At 48.8% G+C, this 21,901-nt stretch overlaps 2 protein-coding genes across 4 annotated transcripts in view; both read right to left on the bottom strand.

The window, feature by feature from the left end:
- Window positions 1–287: 287 nt before the first annotated feature.
- Window positions 288–11,240, bottom strand: HMGN2 (high mobility group nucleosomal binding domain 2). Its single transcript, XM_082684947.1, has 7 exons — window positions 10,442–11,240; window positions 9,416–9,460; window positions 9,216–9,245; window positions 8,809–8,859; window positions 8,080–8,175; window positions 7,586–7,624; window positions 288–503 (listed from the first exon to the last, which is right to left on the bottom strand). Exons 1-6 carry the CDS (start codon window positions 10,454–10,456, stop codon window positions 7,589–7,591), a joined length of 273 nt encoding a protein of 90 aa, XP_082541073.1. The 5' UTR covers window positions 10,457–11,240; the 3' UTR covers window positions 288–503; window positions 7,586–7,588.
- A 552-nt stretch (window positions 11,241–11,792) lies between these two features.
- The window catches only part of DHDDS (dehydrodolichyl diphosphate synthase subunit), a 31,272-nt gene continuing 21,163 nt past the window's right edge, over window positions 11,793–21,901 (bottom strand). Inside the window, exons 7-8 of one of the 3 annotated variants that reach the window (XM_082684910.1) lie at window positions 21,173–21,280; window positions 11,793–14,061 (exon numbers count right to left, since the gene is read on the bottom strand). In XM_082684910.1, coding sequence (XP_082541036.1) covers window positions 13,822–14,061; window positions 21,173–21,280 — 348 coding nt within the window. In that variant the 3' untranslated portion in view covers window positions 11,793–13,821. Of the gene's footprint in view, window positions 14,062–20,692; window positions 20,853–21,172; window positions 21,281–21,901 lie in introns of those variants that run through there. The other 2 variants (XM_082684911.1, XM_082684912.1) reach the window with 2 other exon arrangements.

The raw sequence follows: 21,901 nt of genomic DNA, 5'->3' as shown, positions 1-21,901 counted from the left end.
AAAGGATGGATCTGCATATACATTTCCAGGTGTAACTCCACTTTGCTCACATGTCATAGACGGCTTTACAGGAATATTTTTATCGTGACATTTCATCATTTCCTTATTCAATACCGCACATGGTGCTTTGGTTCATCGTTCCCTCTGCGGTAACCCACTGAGCGCCGCAGGGGGCATGGAGCCCCTCCCACATCTGCGTGGCATCCTCCCCCCGCGGCGCCTGTGTTAATCTTCTCTGGGTTGTTCCAATTCTAGTCTGTGTGCTGGGAGGGCAGACCGAGAAATTCTTTTTTTTTTTTTTTTAATTTTATTTATCCATTTGAAAGAGAGAGAGAGAATTAGAGAGAGAGCATGACAGGGGAGAAGGTCAGAGGGAGAAGCAGACTTCCTGTGGAGCTGGGAGCCTGATGCGGGACTCGATCCAGGGACTCGGGGATCATGACCTGAGCCGAAGGCAGTGGCTTAACCAACTGAGCCACCCAGGAGTCCCAACCCGAGAAATTCTTAAAAAATGGAAAAATACATAAAACAGGTTAATGTAAATGCGCATTCAGTGAGTAGCAAGCCACACAGAGGAACCACAGTAAACTGGAAACACCGTGAACCAACTAGCTGTGTCTCAGGAAATATTACCAAAACAAAGAACTACAAACAAAACCTTAAACTCCCTTTCGTTATTCTGATACTGTTGTGTGATATGGAATTTAACAACTGAGTAACTGTGATTATCTATTTCATAACTCAGGGTACAGATGAGAATCGGGATTCTTATGTTGGGGGAAAATATACAGATGGAAGATACAAGAGTTAAGAAAAGTCTCTTAAGGGGAGCCTGGGTGGCTCAGTGGGTTAAAGCCTCGGTTCAGGTCATGCTCTTACGGTCCTGGGATCGAGCCCCGCATCCGGGCGCTCTGCTCAGTGGAGAGCCTGCTTCCCCCTCTCTCTCTCTGTCTACCTCTCTGCCTACTTGTGATCTCTGTCTGTCAAATAAATGAATAAAATCTTAAAAAAAAAAAAGTCTCTTAAGTCTTGAACTTGAATGCAAAGTACAGATGTGTTTTATCTTAAGAAAAAGCCATGTCAAAAAAAAAAAAAAAAAGAAGAAAGAAAGAAAGAAAAGAAAAGAAACCGTGTCCTAACTTCGTCTACCAAAGGCCCTAAATAATGACCAATAAAGCAGTAGACCTTCTAGAACCTTGATTTTGGTGTTGCAATGCTATTCACCACTAAACGGAACTAGGATTTTTTTTTTTTTTTTTTTTTTTTTCCTGGAAATAGATCACCCCAGGTCTGGAGCAGGAAATGTACAACCTAAATGTGGAATAGCCTATCATAGTAGTTAGGAGGGGAGTTACCACACGCTACCATCAAAAGGGTTGTTATCAAAAGGACTCGGCAGGCACTTGAGGCCCCCCCACTGGGCAGAAAGAACAGTTTGAGCATCATTAAGTGTAATTAAACTACAATGAACTGAAACATATAAAATGTTTAATTCAATGACCATGAAGCTAACAACATTAAAAAACCACCTACTGGTCACTTTCGAATGGAGGATGCTAGTAAACCCAGCTCGTTATTTTGGAAACTGGCCAAAGATTTGGGCATTTATCCTTTTTCTGATACGAACTCTAATTCCAGCTAACCGAAGAGCAGATGAGTCAAGAAGTTTCTCTTCACGCTGGTATTTTGGGCATTATGTGAAGAAGGGATGGTAGAATTAGAGGGTCCTCATTTTGCAACCCTTGATGAATTAATCAATCTAGGAACTGAGCTTCAAGGGCCACAGTATCTAGAGACAACCAGGTGTGATGCGTCTCCAGCACACGCTGCTGTGCGGTTTTCTTACCACTAAATCTGAATCCAATCACACATCCAGATCTACTCCTATTTAGCAGGAAATACAAAGGATAAAGAAACCTGTGAAATGACACCATGGAGGCAGAAGAGCAAAATCCAGACTGGGAGAGAGATGGAGGGAACTTACAGATGCCAAGAGACAAGAAATATGCCAACCATTTGCAATACAGAGATGCTCATTCAAACAAATACATTACTAAGAAAAAAAGCAAAAAGACACCCAGTTAGAAATTCGAGAGTTTGAAGACTTCATAATACTAAGGAATTAATGTTATTTGGGTATGCTAATGGTATTATGTTTTCTACGAAGTCCCTATTTGTGGGTGGAATGGTGTGTTCCGTTATGGTAAGGGAGAGGAGCCAGTGGTATAAATTAAGCGAACTTAGCTACGAGTTGATAATTGCTGAAACTATGTGATAGGTACGTGGGGTCTTGCTCAGTCTACTTTTGCACATATTTGAGGGTTGGATTTTTTCTTTTTTTTTTTCTTGGAAGATTTATTTTAAAGAGAGCTAGAGTACACGTGGTGGGAATGGCAGAGGGAGAGAAGCAGACTCCCCACTGAGTGAGGGGCCTGACGCAGGGCTCCATCTCACCACCCTGAGATCATGACCTGAGCTGAAGAGTCAGATGCTTAACTGATTGAGTCGCCCACACGCCCCTAACTGAAATTTTCCATGACATGAAAAACAAGAATTTCCAAAGTCAAGTCCTCGTGATTTAGGCGGTCCCTGGAAACTTGTGATGATGGGGAGGAACGAAGGTATCTGGGCTATCTTTCAGGTCTCTTGCTTGAGGAACAGAACAGGTGCTGGTTTACTAAGCTCAGGAAAAGTAGGGAGGTGGGGTTGTGAAGCACATGAGGAGTCCCACCCCGTCACGCTGACTTGGGGTGCCTGCGGCCCATCAGGGTGGGACCACACAGGAGCTTGGTGGAAATACTGAACTCGAGAGAGATGTGGGCAGGGGTGAAAAACTGTGTGTCACTGGATGACGTCACAGGGAGAAACTGCAGAGAAGGGACTCGAGACGAGGTCAACCAGACAAATAGTATCTTAGGAACTGGCAGGCCCCAGAGAGGTCTAGAACAGTTTTTAAAAAGAGGGGAATACTTGAGCCTTATCTCACACTGTATATAAAAATTAACTTAAAATGTTTTAAAGACCTCAAATTAAGAGTTAAAATTATTCAGAACTCTTAGGAGACACCAGTATAAACCTTTATGACCCTGGACTGGGCAATGGATTTAGACAGGACACATAAAAAATAAGCAATAAAAAATTGAGTAAACTGGACTTCACCAAAACTAAAAACTGTTGTGTAACAAGTAAATGAAGAAAACCCAGAGAATGGGAGAAAACATCTGCCAATCTTAAATCTGGTAAGAATCTAATACCCAGAATACATAAAGCACTCCCGCACTGTACCAATAACAAGATAAATAGCCCAATTAAAACATAAGCAAGAGGGGTGCCTGGCTAGCTCAGTCTCCGGTTTTCTCCAGGCTCTGTGGGCCTCTTGATCTTGGGGTTGGGAGTTCAAGCCCCATGTTAGGCGTAGAGTTTACTTATCAAAAAAATAGGCAAAGGATTTGAATACTTAAAAAAAAAAAATAAAGATATACAAAGGTTCATTAAACATGGAAAGATGCTCAACTAGGCGTCCTAGGACGAGGAAAACACAAATCCGCACTGAAAGATCATTGCCTACCCACCCAGATGCCTGTAATAAAAAAAGAAATGGGAAAATGTGTGTTGATGAGATGTGGAGAAATTGAAACCCTCGTGCACTGGGGCTGCTGGGAGTGGAACCCGGTGCAGCTGCTGTCCCAACACGGCCCCGCAGCTCCTCGGGGAGTGGCGGAGCCTCAAGATCCCGCAATCCTACTCCAAGGTATAGATCTGCAAGAGCTGAAAACGTTGCTCCATGCCAACAGTGTGTTCTCGGTAGAGAAGGCGTCAAAACAGCCCTCAAGTGGAAACAACCCAAATACTCTCAACTGATCAATGAATAAACAAACTCTGCTACCGGTCTGCCCCACTATCCAGAAAGCAGAGCTCCCCCATGAACTCACAGACCGAACAAATCCCCACTCATACAGATGGACACATTTGTGAGTTTTCCTGGACCCCAGAAACACCTCTCCGGCTGGTCTGAGACCTGAGAACATGCTTGCTAACGTATACACAAAATAAATCGAGATACAGCACGGATGCTCACGCAGTTCAGATTATGAGACTGATGCGCTGCTACTGCGCTAAGGCACTACGCTCACGCAGTTCAAGGGTGTTCTGGTGCTTTGGTCTGGAGTGTAGACAGTGGGAAGGGAACCTGGAGGGGCCACCCCCGCAGCTCAGCGGGGAGCGCTGCCTGGACTCAGGTATGGCTCAGTGCTGCTCTTTTTTCAATTTTTTTTTTTTAATAGGTCTTTTGTAAAAGCAAAGTGGCATAATGTGAACTTTCCAAAAGCGTTAAGAGTTTACCTGTAAAAGGGAGTATTTGACAAAAGGGATCGAGCACGCACTAGAACACCGTGAACCTTGAGAACCTCGTGCTTCCAAGCCAGTCACAAGCCTACACTTTATAGAATTGTCCAGAATAGGCCAATCCAGAGAGACGAAATAGATTCGCAGTTGCCTAGGCCAGAAGAGGTAACAGGGAATGACTGCCAAGTCTGGGGTTTCTTTTTTGAGTGATGGAACATTCTTCAATTATATAGTGTTGTTGCACAACCTTGTGAATATTCTAAAAACCACCGAATTGCATGCTTTAAAATGGTGAATTCCTAATGAATTTCTAGTTCAACTTTGGGCTTCTGCTCAGCAAATGCAGTGAGGCCAGTCCTGGGGAAGCCTGGAGACAGCACGGGCCCTGAGCCCGGGCGGCGGCTGGCCACTTGTGGCACCTGTCCTCTTCTGTCATCTCTCCCCCGCCCCCCAGTTAATTCCAGCAGTTCTGGCCAATCCGAAGCAGAATCTGCGGTTTCATCCCTCTCGCCAGGATTGGTTTAGGGGCAGGCAGGTGGTCCAGGTCTGCCCAAAGAAACCTGGGTTGCTGAGAGGCTTCTGGGTAATCTTCAGGAGAAACCAGTCTTCTGCCTCTGGACACCAGAGTGTGGAGCTGAGGCCTGGAGCAGCAGACCTGGGGGAGGTGGGGTGGCTGGATAATATGCCACAGCCAACAGGGCACAAAAATTGGAAAGAACCAGCTGGGTACTTAGAACTACCTGAGCTCAAAACTTCATTTAGGGAGATTGGTCTTCCTCCTTGTAAGCCATTTTCTTTTACTTAGAGCCCAAAGCACCCATTCTATCTAGTCCAGGTTATGGTGACTGCTCCCCAGAGATGGGATAAAATGGGCTTGGAGACTGGGACAGGGCTGGCACGGAGCCTGACTACAGCTGGCTGAAACAGCTTCACCATGTGTTCTCAAGATTGGGTTCCTGGTATGTAAGTAAGCCCAGGTACTCTCATTGTCCAGGGCTAGTCCACTCAGCAAGTATTTCCCATGAAGGAAAAACGAAATTCAAGCTCACCCTACTTATCCTAATTCCTAAGGAACAGGAATAAAGGGTTACTACTGGGTTTAACGTCAGCCAGTCACTTCGCGTTTTAACTGTAAAATGGGACTAAACACCAAATTTTTGACACAAAAATTAAGAGGCTTGGGCTGAGGGCCTAGCATGGTCCACAGCTGAACACATCTGACTGAATCTGAAGTCCCACAGTGATTAAAGCAACCCCAGCTGTGGCTTCCTCCAACTCTGCAACTTCTGCTCCAATACCAAGCTGCTGTCTCCCTGACAGCAGTAACGTCCCCTCCGCAGAGGACACCTCCCTCAGAGTAAAAACTAGGTGTACAATTTAGAACGATTTCACCAACAGAGAAAGCAAGCGGCTGCAAGTTGCCTAAGTGGACAAATTCTCCAAAAGGTGCCCCCAAACAGAAGTCAGAGGTTATTTTTTAATAAAGCTGGGAGTCTGAACCCTGACTTTGCTACTCACTCTTGTACAGGGGACCCTGATCCAGTTTCTTCATCTGAGCTCATTTCCTCACTCATAAAAAGGGTGTTAACACTTGCATTACACAATTGTCTCAAAACCGAAGACTAGAAATAAATGATCAAGAAAGTGCTTCATAGACTAGTGCTACCTTTCCAAGGGGATAAACAAAGCAATGTATTTTTTTTTTAATCTCCACTTTGCTTTATTTCTCCCAAACAATAGAGGTGACTTGTGAAAGCACATTCCAATTGCAAGCATCGATTTATTACAAGCTCTATTTCCCCAAGAGCTAACTTCTTGCTCCTTCCTCTGGAGGAAAGGGGGTTCACTGCAGGGTCTCTTAACGGAAGCAATCAGAGTCCCCATTAACAGCTCTGGTTTGCAGTTAGAGCAGTTCACGAGCAAGGACAAGAATGTAATCAATTCACAGAAGACTTCTATGTCTGTCTTAAGAACAGAGTGCCCGTTGGTCTTAGACGTCTATGGCTGATTGTATAGACACAGAAGCACTTTTTCCGGACACAAGGACTATAGTTGGTCCTACTAATTTTCTAGTTTTAGGGAGATTTTAAATGTGAATGAAGTGGAAAGGCTCTTCTGCTCTTCTCACTACCAGGCCAAAACCTAGACCTACCCAAACTCTGCCTTGAGAAATACACTTCACGTAATGCTGCACAACCAAGTACAGAAATCGCTCCTCTGCTCCCGGCCTCCACCAGCAGTCCGCTCCAGGGATCTTTCCTGGTTGCGCCTAGCACTGTGTTCTACAGCCGTACGAGACCAGAACGGCTGGACCGGAAAACCTCTACACCTCACACCAGAATGCGTCCTGTGCCAAGAGACCTGGAGAAACCAGGCTCCCCCACTCCTGGGAAAAGATTAGAGGCAGCATCCAAGCCAAACTGTATCCAGCTTTATTAAAGATACTTTTCATAAACAATCATGGTATTTCAGGCAGGACATGGGCAGACAATCGTTAACAGTATACAACAACTTTCAAACTCCCTTCTTCAATGGACTACCAAAATCAGAAAGCCACTATAAAACCCAATGCAGTCTTCATGTGATGCTCGGAGCAGGGACGTTTAGAGTGAGGGCGGACAGTTCACATTTAGCATGTTGTTTAACAACTTTTCACAAGCCGACCCTGACTTTCAGGAAATGAAATGAAAATGGCAGGATTATCCATCTGAAGATCCACGAGCTAAAAAAGGAACTCTTTTGAGGGACGCCATCTCAGTGGTGACACTTTGTCAAGTCCAGATTGCCTGACATACTGGGAACCATGTCTTGGGGGTCAGGTTCCAACAGGTCTCTGGGTTTAAGGGAGTCAAGTCTATGTTGAAGGCAGAGAGGGAGAAGAGGACATAAAAACTGAATTTTAGTTTTTTCCATACCACCAAGGGGTTTGTACCCAGGCGGCTCATGTGAGTCAACGGCAAGGAACCCCTCCTCCTGGGAGCCAAGAGGAAGTTTCTCAAAACTAGGAGGGGAAGGTGTTTTCCCCTTGTGTCAATTTAGCTTCAGAGATATTCTATTAGTGACATATGCCCTTCCCCCAAAACAACAATGAAGTGTTCTGTGTGCTAACAACATAGCTTAAAAAAAAAAAAAAAAAAAAAAAAAAAGTAAAACAAAATTCTGCATTTTTATAAAACTTGATAAAAAATAGTATTTCAAACTGTACAGTCACCAGAAGTACACAGTTATCAAAAATGCACACCCTTCACTTGGCATCTCCAGCACCTTCAGCTTTCTGTGCCTAGAAGAAGAAGATCAATACAATGTCACCACCTACAGATTTGACATGACTTTCATTCATATCCCATCACTAGCACTACAACTGCACCCACACCCAAGTTCAGATTTTAGATCCTTCCAGACTCAGTCCTTGTTTTGAGAACTTGGTAACCTTCCCTCTGGACCTCACTGGACAACTGGGCAAGGGAGCACATTTACATCAGAAGAGGAGTTTATCCTCAGCTTGAAAACACTATGGTGTAGCGTGAGCTCACCACGGAGCTCACACAACAGTACCCCTTATTGGACAGCAGAGACTTTAGGATTCCAGAATGTAAGCTCATGGAAAAACCACAAGCAAACTCTGGGCTGAAAAGCACACTTGGGGCAATACAGGAGCAGGAGAAAGATAAAAGAAGCTTCTGGAATTGGTAACTGACTCAGAGCCGGCTCCACAAAGTCGGACAGCTGTTGTACCTGGTCTGTTTTGGCATCTCCGTTTTCTGCAGGGTTATTCCCATCCTTGCTGGCATCAGCTTTCCCCTTTTTCCCTTTGGGTACCTTCTCTCCCTTCTAAAAAGGAGAAGGGAGAAAAAAAAGAAGAGAAAAGAAAAGAAAAAAAAAAAGCAGTTTCCTCAAATTTTGCCTGAGCAGGGTATGATCTGCAAAGTTCTGTACGACACAGGTTTATCAAAGATAACACCCACAGACTATAAACCCTCCCCCATTGATAAAAATGGATCAAAACAAGACCAAATTATCATCTGCTGTGGTCTTCAGTATACAAGTTTTTGAGTGTAAAAAATAGAAGAAACAGTGCCTTGAATACTCAGGTTTATTATGTACAATCTCTTGTAAACTGGGGACTCCCCCGCCCAGAACCCTGTTGCCCCGTTATTTTTATCTTGATAAAGTTCTTGATTAGAAAACCAGTACTACAAAATGTCAGGGATAAATAAGGCAAGCTATCAAAACAAGTTAGAATGTCCATTAACAGGGTCATCAGTCTGCTGAATTAGGACACTGAAGGACAGGCCTCATCCTGCGAAAATGATCAATTCCAATATAACTTTTAAAGCCCAGTTCAAATAACTTTCTCATATCAAGTCTGTGTCAATGGATGAAACTGTTAGACAGCAGAACTGCCAGCAATGTGGGAAGCCGCAGCAACTCCGAGGAGCATCCTAGTCTTTTAGTTCCACTCACCTTTGCAGGGGCCTTTTTAGGCTTGGGCTCTGGCTTTGGAGGAGCAGGTTTCTTTTATTTCAGGAAAAGAAAAATAGAATATTAGTATGATGGGCCAAAGAAACAATCTACCTCCAAATCACAGTACTACTGGCACATAAGTTTCTCTTATTTCCTAAAGCCTCTGGGGCTGGCTTTCCGTTAGGAGTTTCCAATCTCCAGGAACCCATTTAAGTAATATGCCAAGGTGTCCCACTTTGGTCACAAGCCACCTGAATTTCAGAACCAGCAAGTATCAATCAGGTGAGAGCCCACAAGACAGTAGTTCATTCAAAAGCTGCCACTAACCATAGCCCACGAGAAACAAAGGGAATTTTTAATACTTTTCAGTTTCAGGGATAAACATAGTTTAATAGCAGAACACTTACAGCAGATAACCTTGCAGATCTTCTCTGTGGCTATTAAAAGAAAAAAAAAAATAGAAACAGGACAATTAAAAACCAAAAGGTAAAAAATTTTGTTATCAGTTCGGTCTAGACTATAGGAAGCGCAGAGAGCATAGGGAAATTCCGGACTAGAGGTGTGATTAATTACCAGCAAAGGAGTCCCAAAGCTGTTTAAGACTCACCTCGTCCTTCACCTTGGCTTTATCTCCTTTAGCATCCCCCTCAGCCTGTAAAAGACAAACAAAACCTAAGAAAGTTGTAGCTTCGAAGGCAATGCTTACGGACTCACTAAGCGTAACAGTCCTAAGGAAAAAAACTGAAGGGGGAAGTCTTGCACACAACTTTTCCAAGACATACAAATCTTCCAGTTTTAGCATCCCCCGCTCCTATGAAAATGTCCTGAATGCTCAGCAATCTTACTGCTCCACTGCGCAAGCCTCATGCCCGAGATGGTCCAAAGCGCGCAGGAAAAGCGGGTGTCCGAGCCCCAGCAGGCCTGGAGCCGCCCCGGGCAGCGCGCGCTAAACTGGAGCTCGGAGGAGCGCAGCCCGCGCCGCGGCGCCAAGCAGAAGCAACAGCTGCAGATGGTGCAAACAAACCCCTCCGGAGGCGGGGCCCGGGCGCCGTTACCATGGCAGCCGTCGAGGGCGGGAGACTGGAGGCGCGCGCAGCCGGGGGAACTCGTAGGCGGCAGCGGCGCGCACCGGCGCGAGTCTCGTGCGCCCGGGCCGTGGGCGGAGGCGGGGCCACACAGTGAAGCCCCGCCCCAAGGGACACGGGCCCCGCCCCCTCACGGCGGCGGTTTTTTGGCGGCAGCGCGCTCCCCCGCCCGCCAAGCCTGAGCGCCGCCTTCCCGCCCTTTCGGGTTTGAATTGCCCGCCCGCGGGGAGGGGAGGGGGCATGGCGATGGGGGAGGGGGCGCGGGGCGGGCACGGCAAACCCGAGGGGAGCGGGATAAACAGCCGCCAACATGGCTCCTCCCGCCGCGGCCGCCGCTCCTCCAATATGGCCTCTGGCGCCCGCGGGCAGCCGAGCCGCGCAGGGTTAGCCCGGGGCAGCCTGACACCGTCTCGAGCTCCTGTGCAAGGCGTCCGAGCCTGCTCCAGCCCGGCGCCGATTCTCGCGTCCCGAAGCCGGGGAAGCGGCGGCGGCGGCAGCAGCGGTAGCGGCAGCGGCAGCCCAGCGCCTGGGGCCCTCGCGCCACGTACCTTTCTCTTGGGCATGGTGGCGACGGCGGCGGGACGTAAGCGCTGGACGCAGGGATGCAGCGGCGCGCGGGCTTTGGCCGGTCCGGGGGTCGTTCTCGCCTCTTCTTCTTCACACTGCTCGGGCTCCGGGGGGTTTATAAAGTTTTTATAGCGCTGGGAGCCCCGGACCGGTTAGAACCGGATTTCACCTCCCGCCGCCGCTCATTGGCCCAGCTGGGGTCACGTGGGCGGGGTTTAAACTCACCTCCTCTGGAGGGAGTGAGGAGGGGGGTACGGGGGGGAGGGCGCGCGAGACGGCGGCGCGCCTAGGGGGTGGGGGCGCAGTGGGGGAGGCGCGCGTCGATGGCTGTAAACGAGGAGGGGGTGTGCGATTCGGCGGGCTCTGCGTTACAGCTCCCGCCAAGCGCTGGCTTTTGCAAACTACCAAGTTCCTTCCACCTTATGCAACCCAGCTACCCACTTCTCCAAGCCATGCGACACTTAGGGCGCATCTCGGCCGCTTTCCTTCCTGTTCCCGCTGGGGGCCCCAGAAGAAGGGCTTGCGAGGCCTGGCCGCACCGCCCTTCGCCGCCGGAGGCGGGAGGAAGCGCGCGGCTTGGAGGCACAGGCTCCAATTCCCAGGGCCAAGGCTGACGCTGAAGTGGGGAAAGAGTGGGGAAGCCAGCTTGGCGCAGCCGGACGTGCATCCTTCCAAGCTGCCACTCCGAGGAATCCTTTCGTGCTCTTCACCTGGAAGGCGGTCCACTCGAGGTGGGGTGGGGGCTCGAGGGGGGAGACTTTACACGCAGAGGTCCCCTTCGGGTGCTATGGGGCAGGTAGGAGCTGTCCTTTCAGCACCCGTTTCCCAGCCGCCTCCCCAAATGCCAACGAAGCCCCCCCACCCCAAAGCCTGTCGAGTGGCTCCCTTAGGTCCCTGTATTCCCGGACCTCGGAACCCCGCCACAGAATGATGGAGAGCAGCCGCCTAGGCCTACTAACACTCCCCTCCCCCTACGCTCCACCCGCTCTGGAGACATCAAGCTCAGCTGCCCCCACCCGACGCGGCCACCAAGCCTGGGCGCTGCAATCGCAGCTGGCGAAATCCCTCCTTTCCACCCTGGCAGGCTGGCTTCCTCTCACTTGCGGGAGGACAAGGAGGGTGGACGATAGCAACCGGGGATTAGGAAACAAGTAAAGAAACAGGTGTTGCAATGGCAAAAGGGCTCTTCCACTGGCTCCCCCACCTCGCACGGCCCCCAAAGCTGGGGATCCTGGAGGTAGCCAAGCGCACCTGAGGGAGGGCAGACAATTGCAGCGGCAAAACCAGGTGTTCTTCTATTGTAGTTTGTAGACAAGTTTTACATCTAAGAAATAATTTTTAAAATTCTATTTGAAACCCAGGAGAACACAAGAACACAATAAATATCCTCAAGTGGGGGACTAGCTCACAGGTGAGAGGACATTTACATAGGTCCCACCTACTTTCTTGAGGCAAGGATTGAGCGGGTTTGTACAAATCTTGCGGGCAGGAAGCAATCACAAGTTCTATCTGCAGCTTCTGCACCTCGGCAGTAGTGGTCCCTCAGCCCCTGCCTGTCCCACTGTGTACCTTACCCCCAGAATACAGGACCTAAACCCAGAAACATCAGCTTCATTCATCTCTGCTGTACCCCAGTCATATTAGGGAAAGTCAGACAAGAACGGAGACAGGACTCAATAGTCAGGCTCACTGGGCAGATTCCGTTTGTTGCCTCCAGCCCCTCATTCCCGCCTTAATTGTAGGGCTCTACATTATAGCCGCATAATTCATGCCTCCCTAATTAAGGCTGTCAACAGCCCCATTGTAAAGCTGGAAAATGTACAGCACCTGCTCTCTGGGAGCCGTGTGCCAGGGATTGGTTGTGGGGAATGCCAGGTGTGTGTAGGGGGCTTGCCAAAGGGTGCATTGATTGGCTTCTCAATCGCAGTGTCTGGCATTTCTGTCTGCTTCTGGGAGCAGGGATGATGGCCAAGGGTCTCTTGTGCCAGGTATCCTGGCACAGGAAGGGGAAGAGGAGACTGGAATATAGGGAAGTTAGGTGTTTCAAGACTGCTAGGAGCACTGCTTGCAAGACCCCACCCCTCCCCTAGAGGGAGGTGCTGGGGAAACAGTTTGCAGAAAGTAAAACGGGGAGACTGAACAGAGCGGTGGTGTTTGGCTGGTGTGAAAGGCTGGTGCTTGCTGCTCCGGGCACCTGAAGCAGAGCTGCTCAGGCAGACAGCTCTACAAAGGCACTAATCCTCTCAGCAGCTCTGCAGCAAGGCCTGGCCAGGAGACGTTAAGGGACAGGACACAGCCCTCAACTTGGCCCTCCTCTCCCTGCTGGACAGCGTTGGCCCTGACAAGGTGAGACTCCGCCATGCTGAGAATAAATCGTCTCAGGGCCTACTCGGGGCCGGGTCAACAACAGAGAAGCCTCTGAGACAGGCGGCAAGAGGCCAGAGTCTGAGATGGTGAGGACAGCAGTCAGTTGGGAGAAGTGCTTGTTTCTACGCTCTAGGTCCTGTGACGTGTTCCAGGGAATGAGGCCTGTGGTGGATCAGACTCACCAGGGCCTATGGGCCCTTCTGTTACCCTGTAGTCATGGACGGGGCGGTCTCTCAGGGGTGTGGAGCCTGGCCCCATGCCCCGCAAGAGGAGGAGAAAAGCTTGTGTGGGCTGAGTCGACAATAGGTAATTGGATTGTAATCACCCGCCTGGCTTCCGCGCGCCATTGGGGGCGCTGAGCCTTTCAGTGAGCAATCAGCACTGTGCGGTGGGAGGGGGGTAGAGATTCAATAGCAAATCCCAGGTGGAGAGCCCAGGGGGAGGAGCAGCAGATGGGCACATTTTCTTTCTGTCACTCCCTCCCCTTCCTTGCCCAAATAACGCTGGCTGCCTATTAGCTATTTACCAGCGGATCCAAGGTGGAGCCAAATCTTTTGTGAAAGTCGGGTAGAAGATTAAGATGGATTGGTAAAGGGCTAGGGTTTGGGGGAGACCTCTGCCCTGAAATTCTGTGTGTTAAAGGATGTGCTGGTGAAAAAATAAAGTGCATTTGGAGCACACGTAGAGGTGGCAGAAGTGGCAGAGGCAGAAGGATCAGGCAGGGAAGACCTGGAGCTCCCTGCTCTCCAAACCTACTGGTGACGGGAGCTGGCTTTAGTGTATTTGTGGAGACTCTCACCTCAACCCTCCCCAGGGGCCACTGGGCCAGCAAAAGGTGTACCTGTGGCCAGCAGACCGGTCCTCTGGGGCTCCCTTGCCAAGCAAAGGAAACACAATTCATCATTAGGAGGGAGGTGCCTTTCACCAAGAAAAGAAAGGGGAGTGGGGCCCTGGAGGCAGAGGGCAGGTCAAAGTGGCAGGAGGCCAGCCTCACTCAGGCTGATGCAGTGCCCAGACGTGCCAGCCAGTCAGCCCGCTTGAGTTCCAGGGCCTGCAGGAAGCCCTGGACCCGCTCTTCCCGTCTGGCTGCGAGTTTGTGCAAGTGTGTCCGTCGGAGCTGGGCGTCCCCACTGGCCAGGAGCCCCTCGCGCAGCAGCTGCTCTGTCACTGCAGCCTGGTCCCTCTCCAGCTGCTGCCTCTTCCGCTCCTCCGCATACATGTCTCGGGCCTTCTGCTAGAGAAAAGTGGGGATTGGGTGGGGAGATCATTTTTAGGTGTGAGGGCAACTGGGATGGAGGCGGCAGGGAGGTGGGGCACCCAGTGGGCCAAGCTAATAAGCAGGACAACGGTGAATCTGTATCAGATCTGTACCAGATCAGGAAGTGTGCATGGGTGGTACCCAGGAGGCAAGGGCCCCAGCCCTGGCAGCTCGGGGTCCATCGTGGTTTGTTTGAGGTGGGAGCCTCTGTCTTTCATGAAATTCTTCTCAGGCCTACACTTGGAAGAGAACCAGGCAAATTTGGGTCTGACTTCTGGTTCCCCCACCAGCTAGCTTTGTGGCTTTGGGCAAATCCTCTCCTAACCTCATTTCTTCATCTGTAAAGTGGGGGTTGTGTCTACCTTGAAGAGTGGTTTTAAGGATTAGAGATAATATATGCAAAACCCTCTCCCGCACATTAGCAGGCTCTCACACGGAAACAGCAATTTCACAAGTTACTGTCTATTCTCTGCCGCAGGAAATGTTCTATTCCTGCCTGGGGCACAGTCACTAGGTCATCTCCTTTGGCTTCCAGGGTCACTCTACGGGTACCATTGTCCCAACCCCCTCAACTGTTTTTTAAAGTTTGGCTCCAGACTTGCCTCCTTGTAGGGAGACCGACCTGACTCTTCCAGCAAAGGATCCTCATAGTAACATTGTGAGAAAGAGCTTCGGCTCCCTTAAGCCACTTACTGCATTCTACTGAGTAGAACAGGTGTTAGTGTCCACAGTCCACTTTTCTGTTAGAAAATAAAGCACAGGAAGGCTTGCCCAAGTGCCCAGGGCTCCTGGAACCGGCTCTGACACCAGGGAAGGGATCGTGCTTGCTGGCAACACTTCTCATTCGCCTGTGTTTCTTCAGACAAACCATCAACTCCCAGGAGGCAGAGACCGTGTGGCTTTTCCTCTCTGGCACTTGGGCACCCGGTACATGTGAAATACTCAACTGACCAGGTGACCTTAAGAAGGCGGGGAGGAAGCTCCTGGAGAGGGAAAAATCCCCCTGGAGCAGGACCAAGGCCTTGCTGTGCCTCCCTGACGTGATGCCACCCTGACTGGCCATGGAGCCTTGGCACCAGAGCTCCTCCTCCAAACCCATCCCACGTGTAAGAAACCACACTCTGCCGCTAACTTGGCGTTCTATGCCCTGATGACCCTTACCACATGCTACCTTATAGTAGCATGTGTACCTGTTTGTGTCCTGCTCAGCCTGTAAACCTGGATTGCTCTGTCCTCCCCCTTTAAAGACTATCTTACATATGCACAAGCACTTGACCCTCTCAGTGGAGCTACTTTTTATCTGTTGGAGACGGACATAGAAGGTCAGAGTAGGGAAGTGATTTGCTAGGATTTCAGCAATAAAGGTTTACTGCAAGGAAAGATGACAAATGGAAAATCTGGGAAATCCCTCCCTAGGCTCCTGTACAAACCCAGGCATTCAAGGGCACTCTTCTGCTAGGGTGATGAGCTTACACATGGAGTTACAAAGACTAGAAGGGTTTGAGAAGTTGCTGTGAAGGCCCTCCATCTTGCTGGAAGGGATTCTTCCTGGCCTTGGTTGGGAGGAACCCTGGGTTTTGCGTACAGGACCTTACTATGATGTACAGGATATCGTCTCAGCAATCCATGTGCTTGTGGGCCAATTAGGACATGGATCTAAACACAAAGTCCCATAATACAAGGCAGAGAGGCAAGAGAAAAGGTCAAGTAGCTCAGAGAAGAGAGACATTGTTGCTGATGAAGGTCAAGGAACAGTGACGCCTCATGGACAGGCAGAATATGAGCTGGTCTTTAACCAACGGAGCGGATTTGGATAAAGGTGGGGTATATGGGAGGAGGAGAGTACCAGGGAGTGGGAATAATGGCAAAGACACACAGAACTGACTGAAGAGCTTGACCAGGCCAAAGTGAGTCCTCTGCACAATGGGTGGCTTAAAGGAAAAATGAGAAACTGGGAGCCGTCATGGCAGCTGGCTAGTCACAGTCAGCTGCTCTTCCCTCACCGCTGCTTGTGGCCAGAGCTAAGTAGGTATGTTCTGGTAGGACAGAAAGGAGGGGAGCACCAAGCCACAGAGGTAGGAAACATGGAGCTGCTTAGTCACTGTGTGAGGCTCAGGCTTCTTCTGATGGCACCCCCAGACCGAGTGCCGGACAGGAAGGCTGCAGTCAAGGAAGAGCGCGGCCCCTAACTGCCAGGAATCAGATTTACTGTTAGGATGACAGAGCCAGGGGAGCTCCTTGAGACCCTCTGCCCAGCTCCCCATTATACAAAGACACTGAGGCTGGGGTGGGGAGGGACATGGCCTAGGTCACAGCAGGCAGAAGTTCCACTGGTTTTTCCACTAAGGCAGCTTCTTGAGAGATTGATGGGCAATGTATCTCTGGAAAAGCTGCACTGGGTAGGGGCGGTGTGGGGCATCAGTGCATATAAATGCCGTCTGTCCGGCCTCCACATAGTCTGGATCTACTGCCACGTATCAGACGTGTTCAAAATCTTCTCAGGCACTCTGCCTCAGACAATCCAGGCTCAAGGAAGTCCTAGCAGTCAATCTCCTTCTCCCTGACCATACTGTCTACTGTCCCTGTGGAACACCCAATCAGGTGTGGGGGTATTAATAATTTCCTTAGAGACTTTTTGTACAGACCTTATGCCATCCTGGTGCAAGGGCTCCACGGAGCTTGCTTGGAGAAATGGGGCTCTGGCCTATTCATCCAGACCTCTCCTGAGCATTAAGGCTCTCTGCTCTTGTTCTCTCCTCAGCAGAATTAGGGAGCAAGATGTAACAGCCCCTCCAGAACATAAATCCTCCAGTCCTCGGCTACACTGTCTGGGCCTGCAGAGAGGCTGTGGGCACTTGGTCACAAAACATTCATGAGCCAGGGACAAGTCCTCCCAGAAGCCCCCATTTGCGACAGCCAGTGTGCCAGGGACAGGGGATGCATTTTGGAGGGCTGCCTAGACAGCTACCCCTGCCAGAAACACCACGTACTGAAGTACCCAGGGTCTCCTTGCCTAAGGAACTATACCGGGACAGGACGAGAAGGGTGCTCCGAGCCTACGGCTTTTCTGGAGCCAGAACTCTGATGAAGGGCGCAGAGACACAGATGGGAAACGATACTGGTCACCATTCTCTTAAGACAAACTCTGTTCCAGCAGGGCTCTCGGCACTTTTGCTATATCAGCTTACTGCACCCTAGCACAAACCTGAGGCAGGCCTTCTTTTTTGTTTTAAAGTGGGCTCCATGCCCAGTGCAGATCCCAGTGCAGGGCTTGAACTCACGACCCTGAGGTCAAGACCTGGGCCAAAATCAAGAGCTGGACCCTGGACCCATGGAGCCACCCAGACGCCCCAAGCAGGCATTCTTACTGACGCCACTCCTCTCATTTTATGGATGAGAAAAATGATACTGTGCCGGGTAAAGTCACTGCCAGTCACAGAATGGCAGGATTAGCAGGCGGCGCCATGATGCAAAGTCAGGGATGTCTGAGACAACAGTTCAAGCTTTTAACTTTTCCTAAGGAGAAGACAGCAACTACCTGAAGAATAAAGTAGAAATAAAACAGTCGACTGATCCAGGCCCATGTTTAATCTCTAACAAGTGCATCAAAGGGAATGTGGTGGGAACACGTATCTTCTATGACACCACTCTTACAGATGAGATGGACCAAACACTTACTGTTCACATCTGTCCGTGACCCCTCATGGACCTCCATCCCTGCAGCTTGTAACCGAGGCTCAGTGGCTCTGCACTGCCACCCATCCCTCCCCTGCTGATGTTCCCTTTGTCCTACTGCATCTGAGTCAATACTTCCTCCTTTAACCAGCCCCCATTTTCCACAGCTGATGGGTGATCACCTGAAGACTGCCAGGGCCCCTTCAGATACCAAGGTCTAGCCCCAAACAACTTGTGGCTGAGTCCCTGCTTCACTTAGCCTGCACCAGGGATGATCAGCCCAATGAGCTACTCTAGAAGTCACCTCCCTGGCCTTTGCCCTGGCTTCCTGTAGGAACAGAGACACACTGTGTGGGGCTTAGAGATAGAGCAGCTCCGATTTTAACAATGGGAAGTTGGGAAATGGGATGGGAACACAGATGTGGAGGTTGGAAACTGAAAGGCAGGATCCCAAACAAGGAACCATAAAGAGTCTAGTTTGGTCATGAGACAGGGTACATAAAAGGAACACCCTGGAAAGACCAGCTTTCTGGTCTGAGGCCAGACTGGTGAGGATGTTGTTAGTCTGGAATCTACTTTAATGCTTCTGCTAAGGTGCTGAGATTTCTAGAAACAGAGCTTTGAGGACTCCTGGGTAGATAGAGCCTGGCCAGGATCCCCAAGAGGCTCCCTGAAAAGGCGTTCAGGACAGTCAACATCTCTGTTTTAACTTTGGTTTCCTCACTTTAAAAATGGTGGCAATAACCATGGTATTGACCTTCTAGCACTATAAAGAATCCATGTAAACGATGTCTGACATGTGGTAAGAACTCAGTAAATGTCTGCAGTTAGGGTTCCCAGGTACAGGATGGGACTTTTAACACTTGTCCTCAAACACGTCCCCCCTCACCCCAGGAAATAGCAGAACCATCCTCCCAACCATCTAGGCCAAAACCTACATGTCTGGATTCCTAGTAAGATTAATATTTGTACTCACTTTGTTTTATCCTCCAAGATCCATGAGTTTCAAAATTACATCATCAGCATTACCAGTAATGGGAACCTCTTGAGTAATGGTTAAGTTTCCTTTCAGTTTGTATTCTAGTCCATCTCACTAAAGATATATAGTCCGAGAACTATGTTCAGATAACCTGAACTAACTCTTTACTCTAGGGGTTGTATTATTAACTTTCATTTGTTTCTGTTTTAAATTTTATTTTTCCCCATCTCGGTCCACTCAGCCTTCCCCCTCCCTACAGCCACCCCCCAACCTTGCGGCACATCCTTTCACCTGGACCACTGTAGGAGTTTGGTCCCCCTGACTGCTGCCCCCCGCGCAAAAATCCTGAATGATTGTTGCAAAATAAATCAGATCCTGTCATTCCTCTGATCAAAATTCTTCAGCTATGTCACCATGGCGCATAAGGTCCTATATAATCAAAGGCCTAACTCACACCCAGCTTCATCTCACTCCCTTCTTTGTACACGAAGTCCTCATTGCAAGTTCTTCCAAGATCCAGACTTGACAACCTCAGTGTCCTTGCACTACTGCTCCTCTTGTAGGGAATAATTCTTTATCGCCAGATTTTCACACATCTGGCTGCTTCTCATCTTTTGTGTCATGGCTTAAAAACCACTTCCACGGAAAGGCCTTCCTTGAGTACCTCTTAGTTCCTTCATTACTTTATAGCATATCACACTGTTTCCTTCACTGCCTTATTACAATCTGAAATTTTCTTATATACTTGTTTATTAACTATCTCAAGGAAGACGATAAGCTCCACGAAGGTAGGAATCTTATGCTTAATATAATCCTTGACTCATAGTTGGTATTGTTTGTGCAACGAATCAAAGTAAGTCCTCTGACAGCCAGGTAGGAAAGCGCCTGAGAAACCTGAAATGAGGGGCGCCTGGGTGGCTCAGTGGGTTCAAGCCTCTGCCTTCGGCTCAGGTCATGATCCTGGTTTCCTAGTCTACAGCCGATTTTAAACAGTAAATAGGAAGAGGAGGAGGGATGCTGTCGAAATTAGCCACTGATGGTGGTAGAAAATGCCACGGAGGCTGTGTGGAAATATACACGAAATCCCAAAGCTATTTGGGGGCCATCTAGCTTAGGGCAAACAGTCCCACCCTCCACAGGCATCACTGTCCAGTGAAGAGCTTTAAGATGGCAGTTACCATCATCATTATTAGCAAGTGCCTGGTATATAGCAGGTGTCGATGATTATGTACAAGACACATTTTTGGAAAGTTTTCCAGCAAAAAGGGATAGAAAAAAAACTCAGGTTCTTAAAGGAGCTTTGGTCATGTGGAAAAATATGATATTAATTCCTCACTGATGGTGGATAGTTGAGACTCTGCCGTTTTTCCTTTCACTTGAACAAAACTCCCTCTTTCAATTCTTCATATTCTAATGATGAAGCACAGGACCAAAGCTTCATGATTTGACGGACTTTTTCCAGGAGTTCTGGACTTGGGATTCACGGACAGATTCCAGGGGTTATGTAAACCCCTGACATCTTTTCGGTGATGAGTACAATTCTATGCAAAATGCCATGTGTTAGAATGATCTGTGCAATTTTTCTAGGGAGATGGTCTATGGTTTCCATCAGATTCTCCAAGAGGATTAAGAAGCCCTGAGTTAAATCATTATTTCCTTCTGGTCATTGTCTTTCTAGACTCAAGAAACAGCAGCAGAAGCTTTGGGTTTAAAAGCCTGTGGCGTTGAGACAGTGATTCTGCCCCTCTGTTTCCAGATTTGGAAAACGCAGATACCAAACCTGGGGGATTGCTGGAAGGGTTAAGTACAGAAACATACCGGAATACATCTAACGCACTAACGACCACGCACACTACCCTTATTATCAAGAATTTTCTAATCAGATGCAGGTGACTCTGCCTCCTATTAAAACCTGTTTCCAGATGTGGTGATCAAAACTGAAAGAACTTCAAATGTTGGCAGAACATATTTTATATAATAGAAAGACAGTGCTACTTTGTTCTTAATCCCTTCTGGAAGAGGCTTGAATTTTGCATACTTTCACTTTTACGATCTTTTACTAGCTTAATACCGTGAGGGAATAGCCAGTCTCTCTGAGAAGTCTCCTGTGTTTCTGTGCAAAGAGATTATAGACATGTAACTTGAATCCCAGTTCTGTCTCTTATTTGTTATACATCCTTAACAAAAGAATTTTGCTGTATTCACTTAAACAAGTGGGGCGGATGATACCTAGGCCATTGGGATCTTGGGAGCATTAAATGAGCTAGTACCTATAAAATGTTCACAGTGCCTAAAATATAGTAAACAAGGAGTAGCTACTATATTCATTAACATGCTTATTAGCAAGTGCCTCATGTAAGTAGTAGGCGGTCAGTCGATGCTAACCTCTTCTTCCATCACATCCGGTCAGACCAGCCCTGAACTCTTTCTTACCTGGAGCATGCTGTGGTTCATCTGGTACTGCAGGATGGCCTCACAGAGGTTCCAGAATGCGTATTCTGGCCACAGAACGGGTTGGAACACCAAGCAGGAGTGGGAAGTCTGGGAAAGCAGGGGGAAGGAAGACAGGATAGTTTAGTAGCATGTTGCTGGAACATACTCCTGGTTCAGGCTTCCAAAGGAACAGGCTGAGCTTGACCCAGCGGCCCAGAGCTGAGAGGGCCCAGGCGCCCTGGCCGTTGCCAGCCCCAAAGTGCCTTGCTCATAGGGTGGGGTCATCTGAGGCACCTGTGTGCAGCGAGGCAGAACTACAGCAAGACTAGATCAACATTCCCACCAGGATTTTTCTAAGAGCCAATTTTAGGACTATGAAATAACATCTGGATTATGTTATTGGCTCTTGGCCCTTAGATGTCATCTGGGAGACATGTTGTCTGATAAAAGTCAGCAATGAACAAATGGCAGCCGGGGCTGTTATTTTTAAGGAGCAGAGCAGGGCACAGTGGCGAAGAGCTTGGGCTCTGGGGCCAGACTACCTGCCTTGGATCCTGGCTCCACCATTTATCATCCATGTGACCTGAGGCAAGTTACTTAACCTCTCTGGGACTCAGTCTCCTCAACTGTAAAACTGGCTGACAGGAGTACCTGGTTTTTAAGGTATGATGAAAATTAAACATGATAATGTACACAAAGCAGTCAGACTACAGAGCTGGGTGAACCCTA

Source organism: Mustela nivalis, assembly GCF_964662115.1.
Source record: "Mustela nivalis genome assembly, chromosome: 10".
In the NCBI taxonomy this organism is placed as follows: Eukaryota; Metazoa; Chordata; class Mammalia; order Carnivora; family Mustelidae; genus Mustela; species Mustela nivalis.
Note: the sequence above shows the minus strand (reverse complement) of the source record. Positions and strands in the feature narration are given on the sequence as shown.

Bases quoted from the DNA above. Each gene is read 5' to 3' on its own strand.
- HMGN2 (XM_082684947.1), bottom strand. The intron at 9,246-9,415 runs GTGAGTCTTAAA...TTCTTTTAATAG, and splicing joins AAGCCAAGGTGAAGGACGAG to CCACAGAGAAGATCTGCAAG. The intron at 8,860-9,215 runs GTAAGTGTTCTG...CTGAAATAAAAG, and splicing joins GATCTGCAAGGTTATCTGCT to AAACCTGCTCCTCCAAAGCC.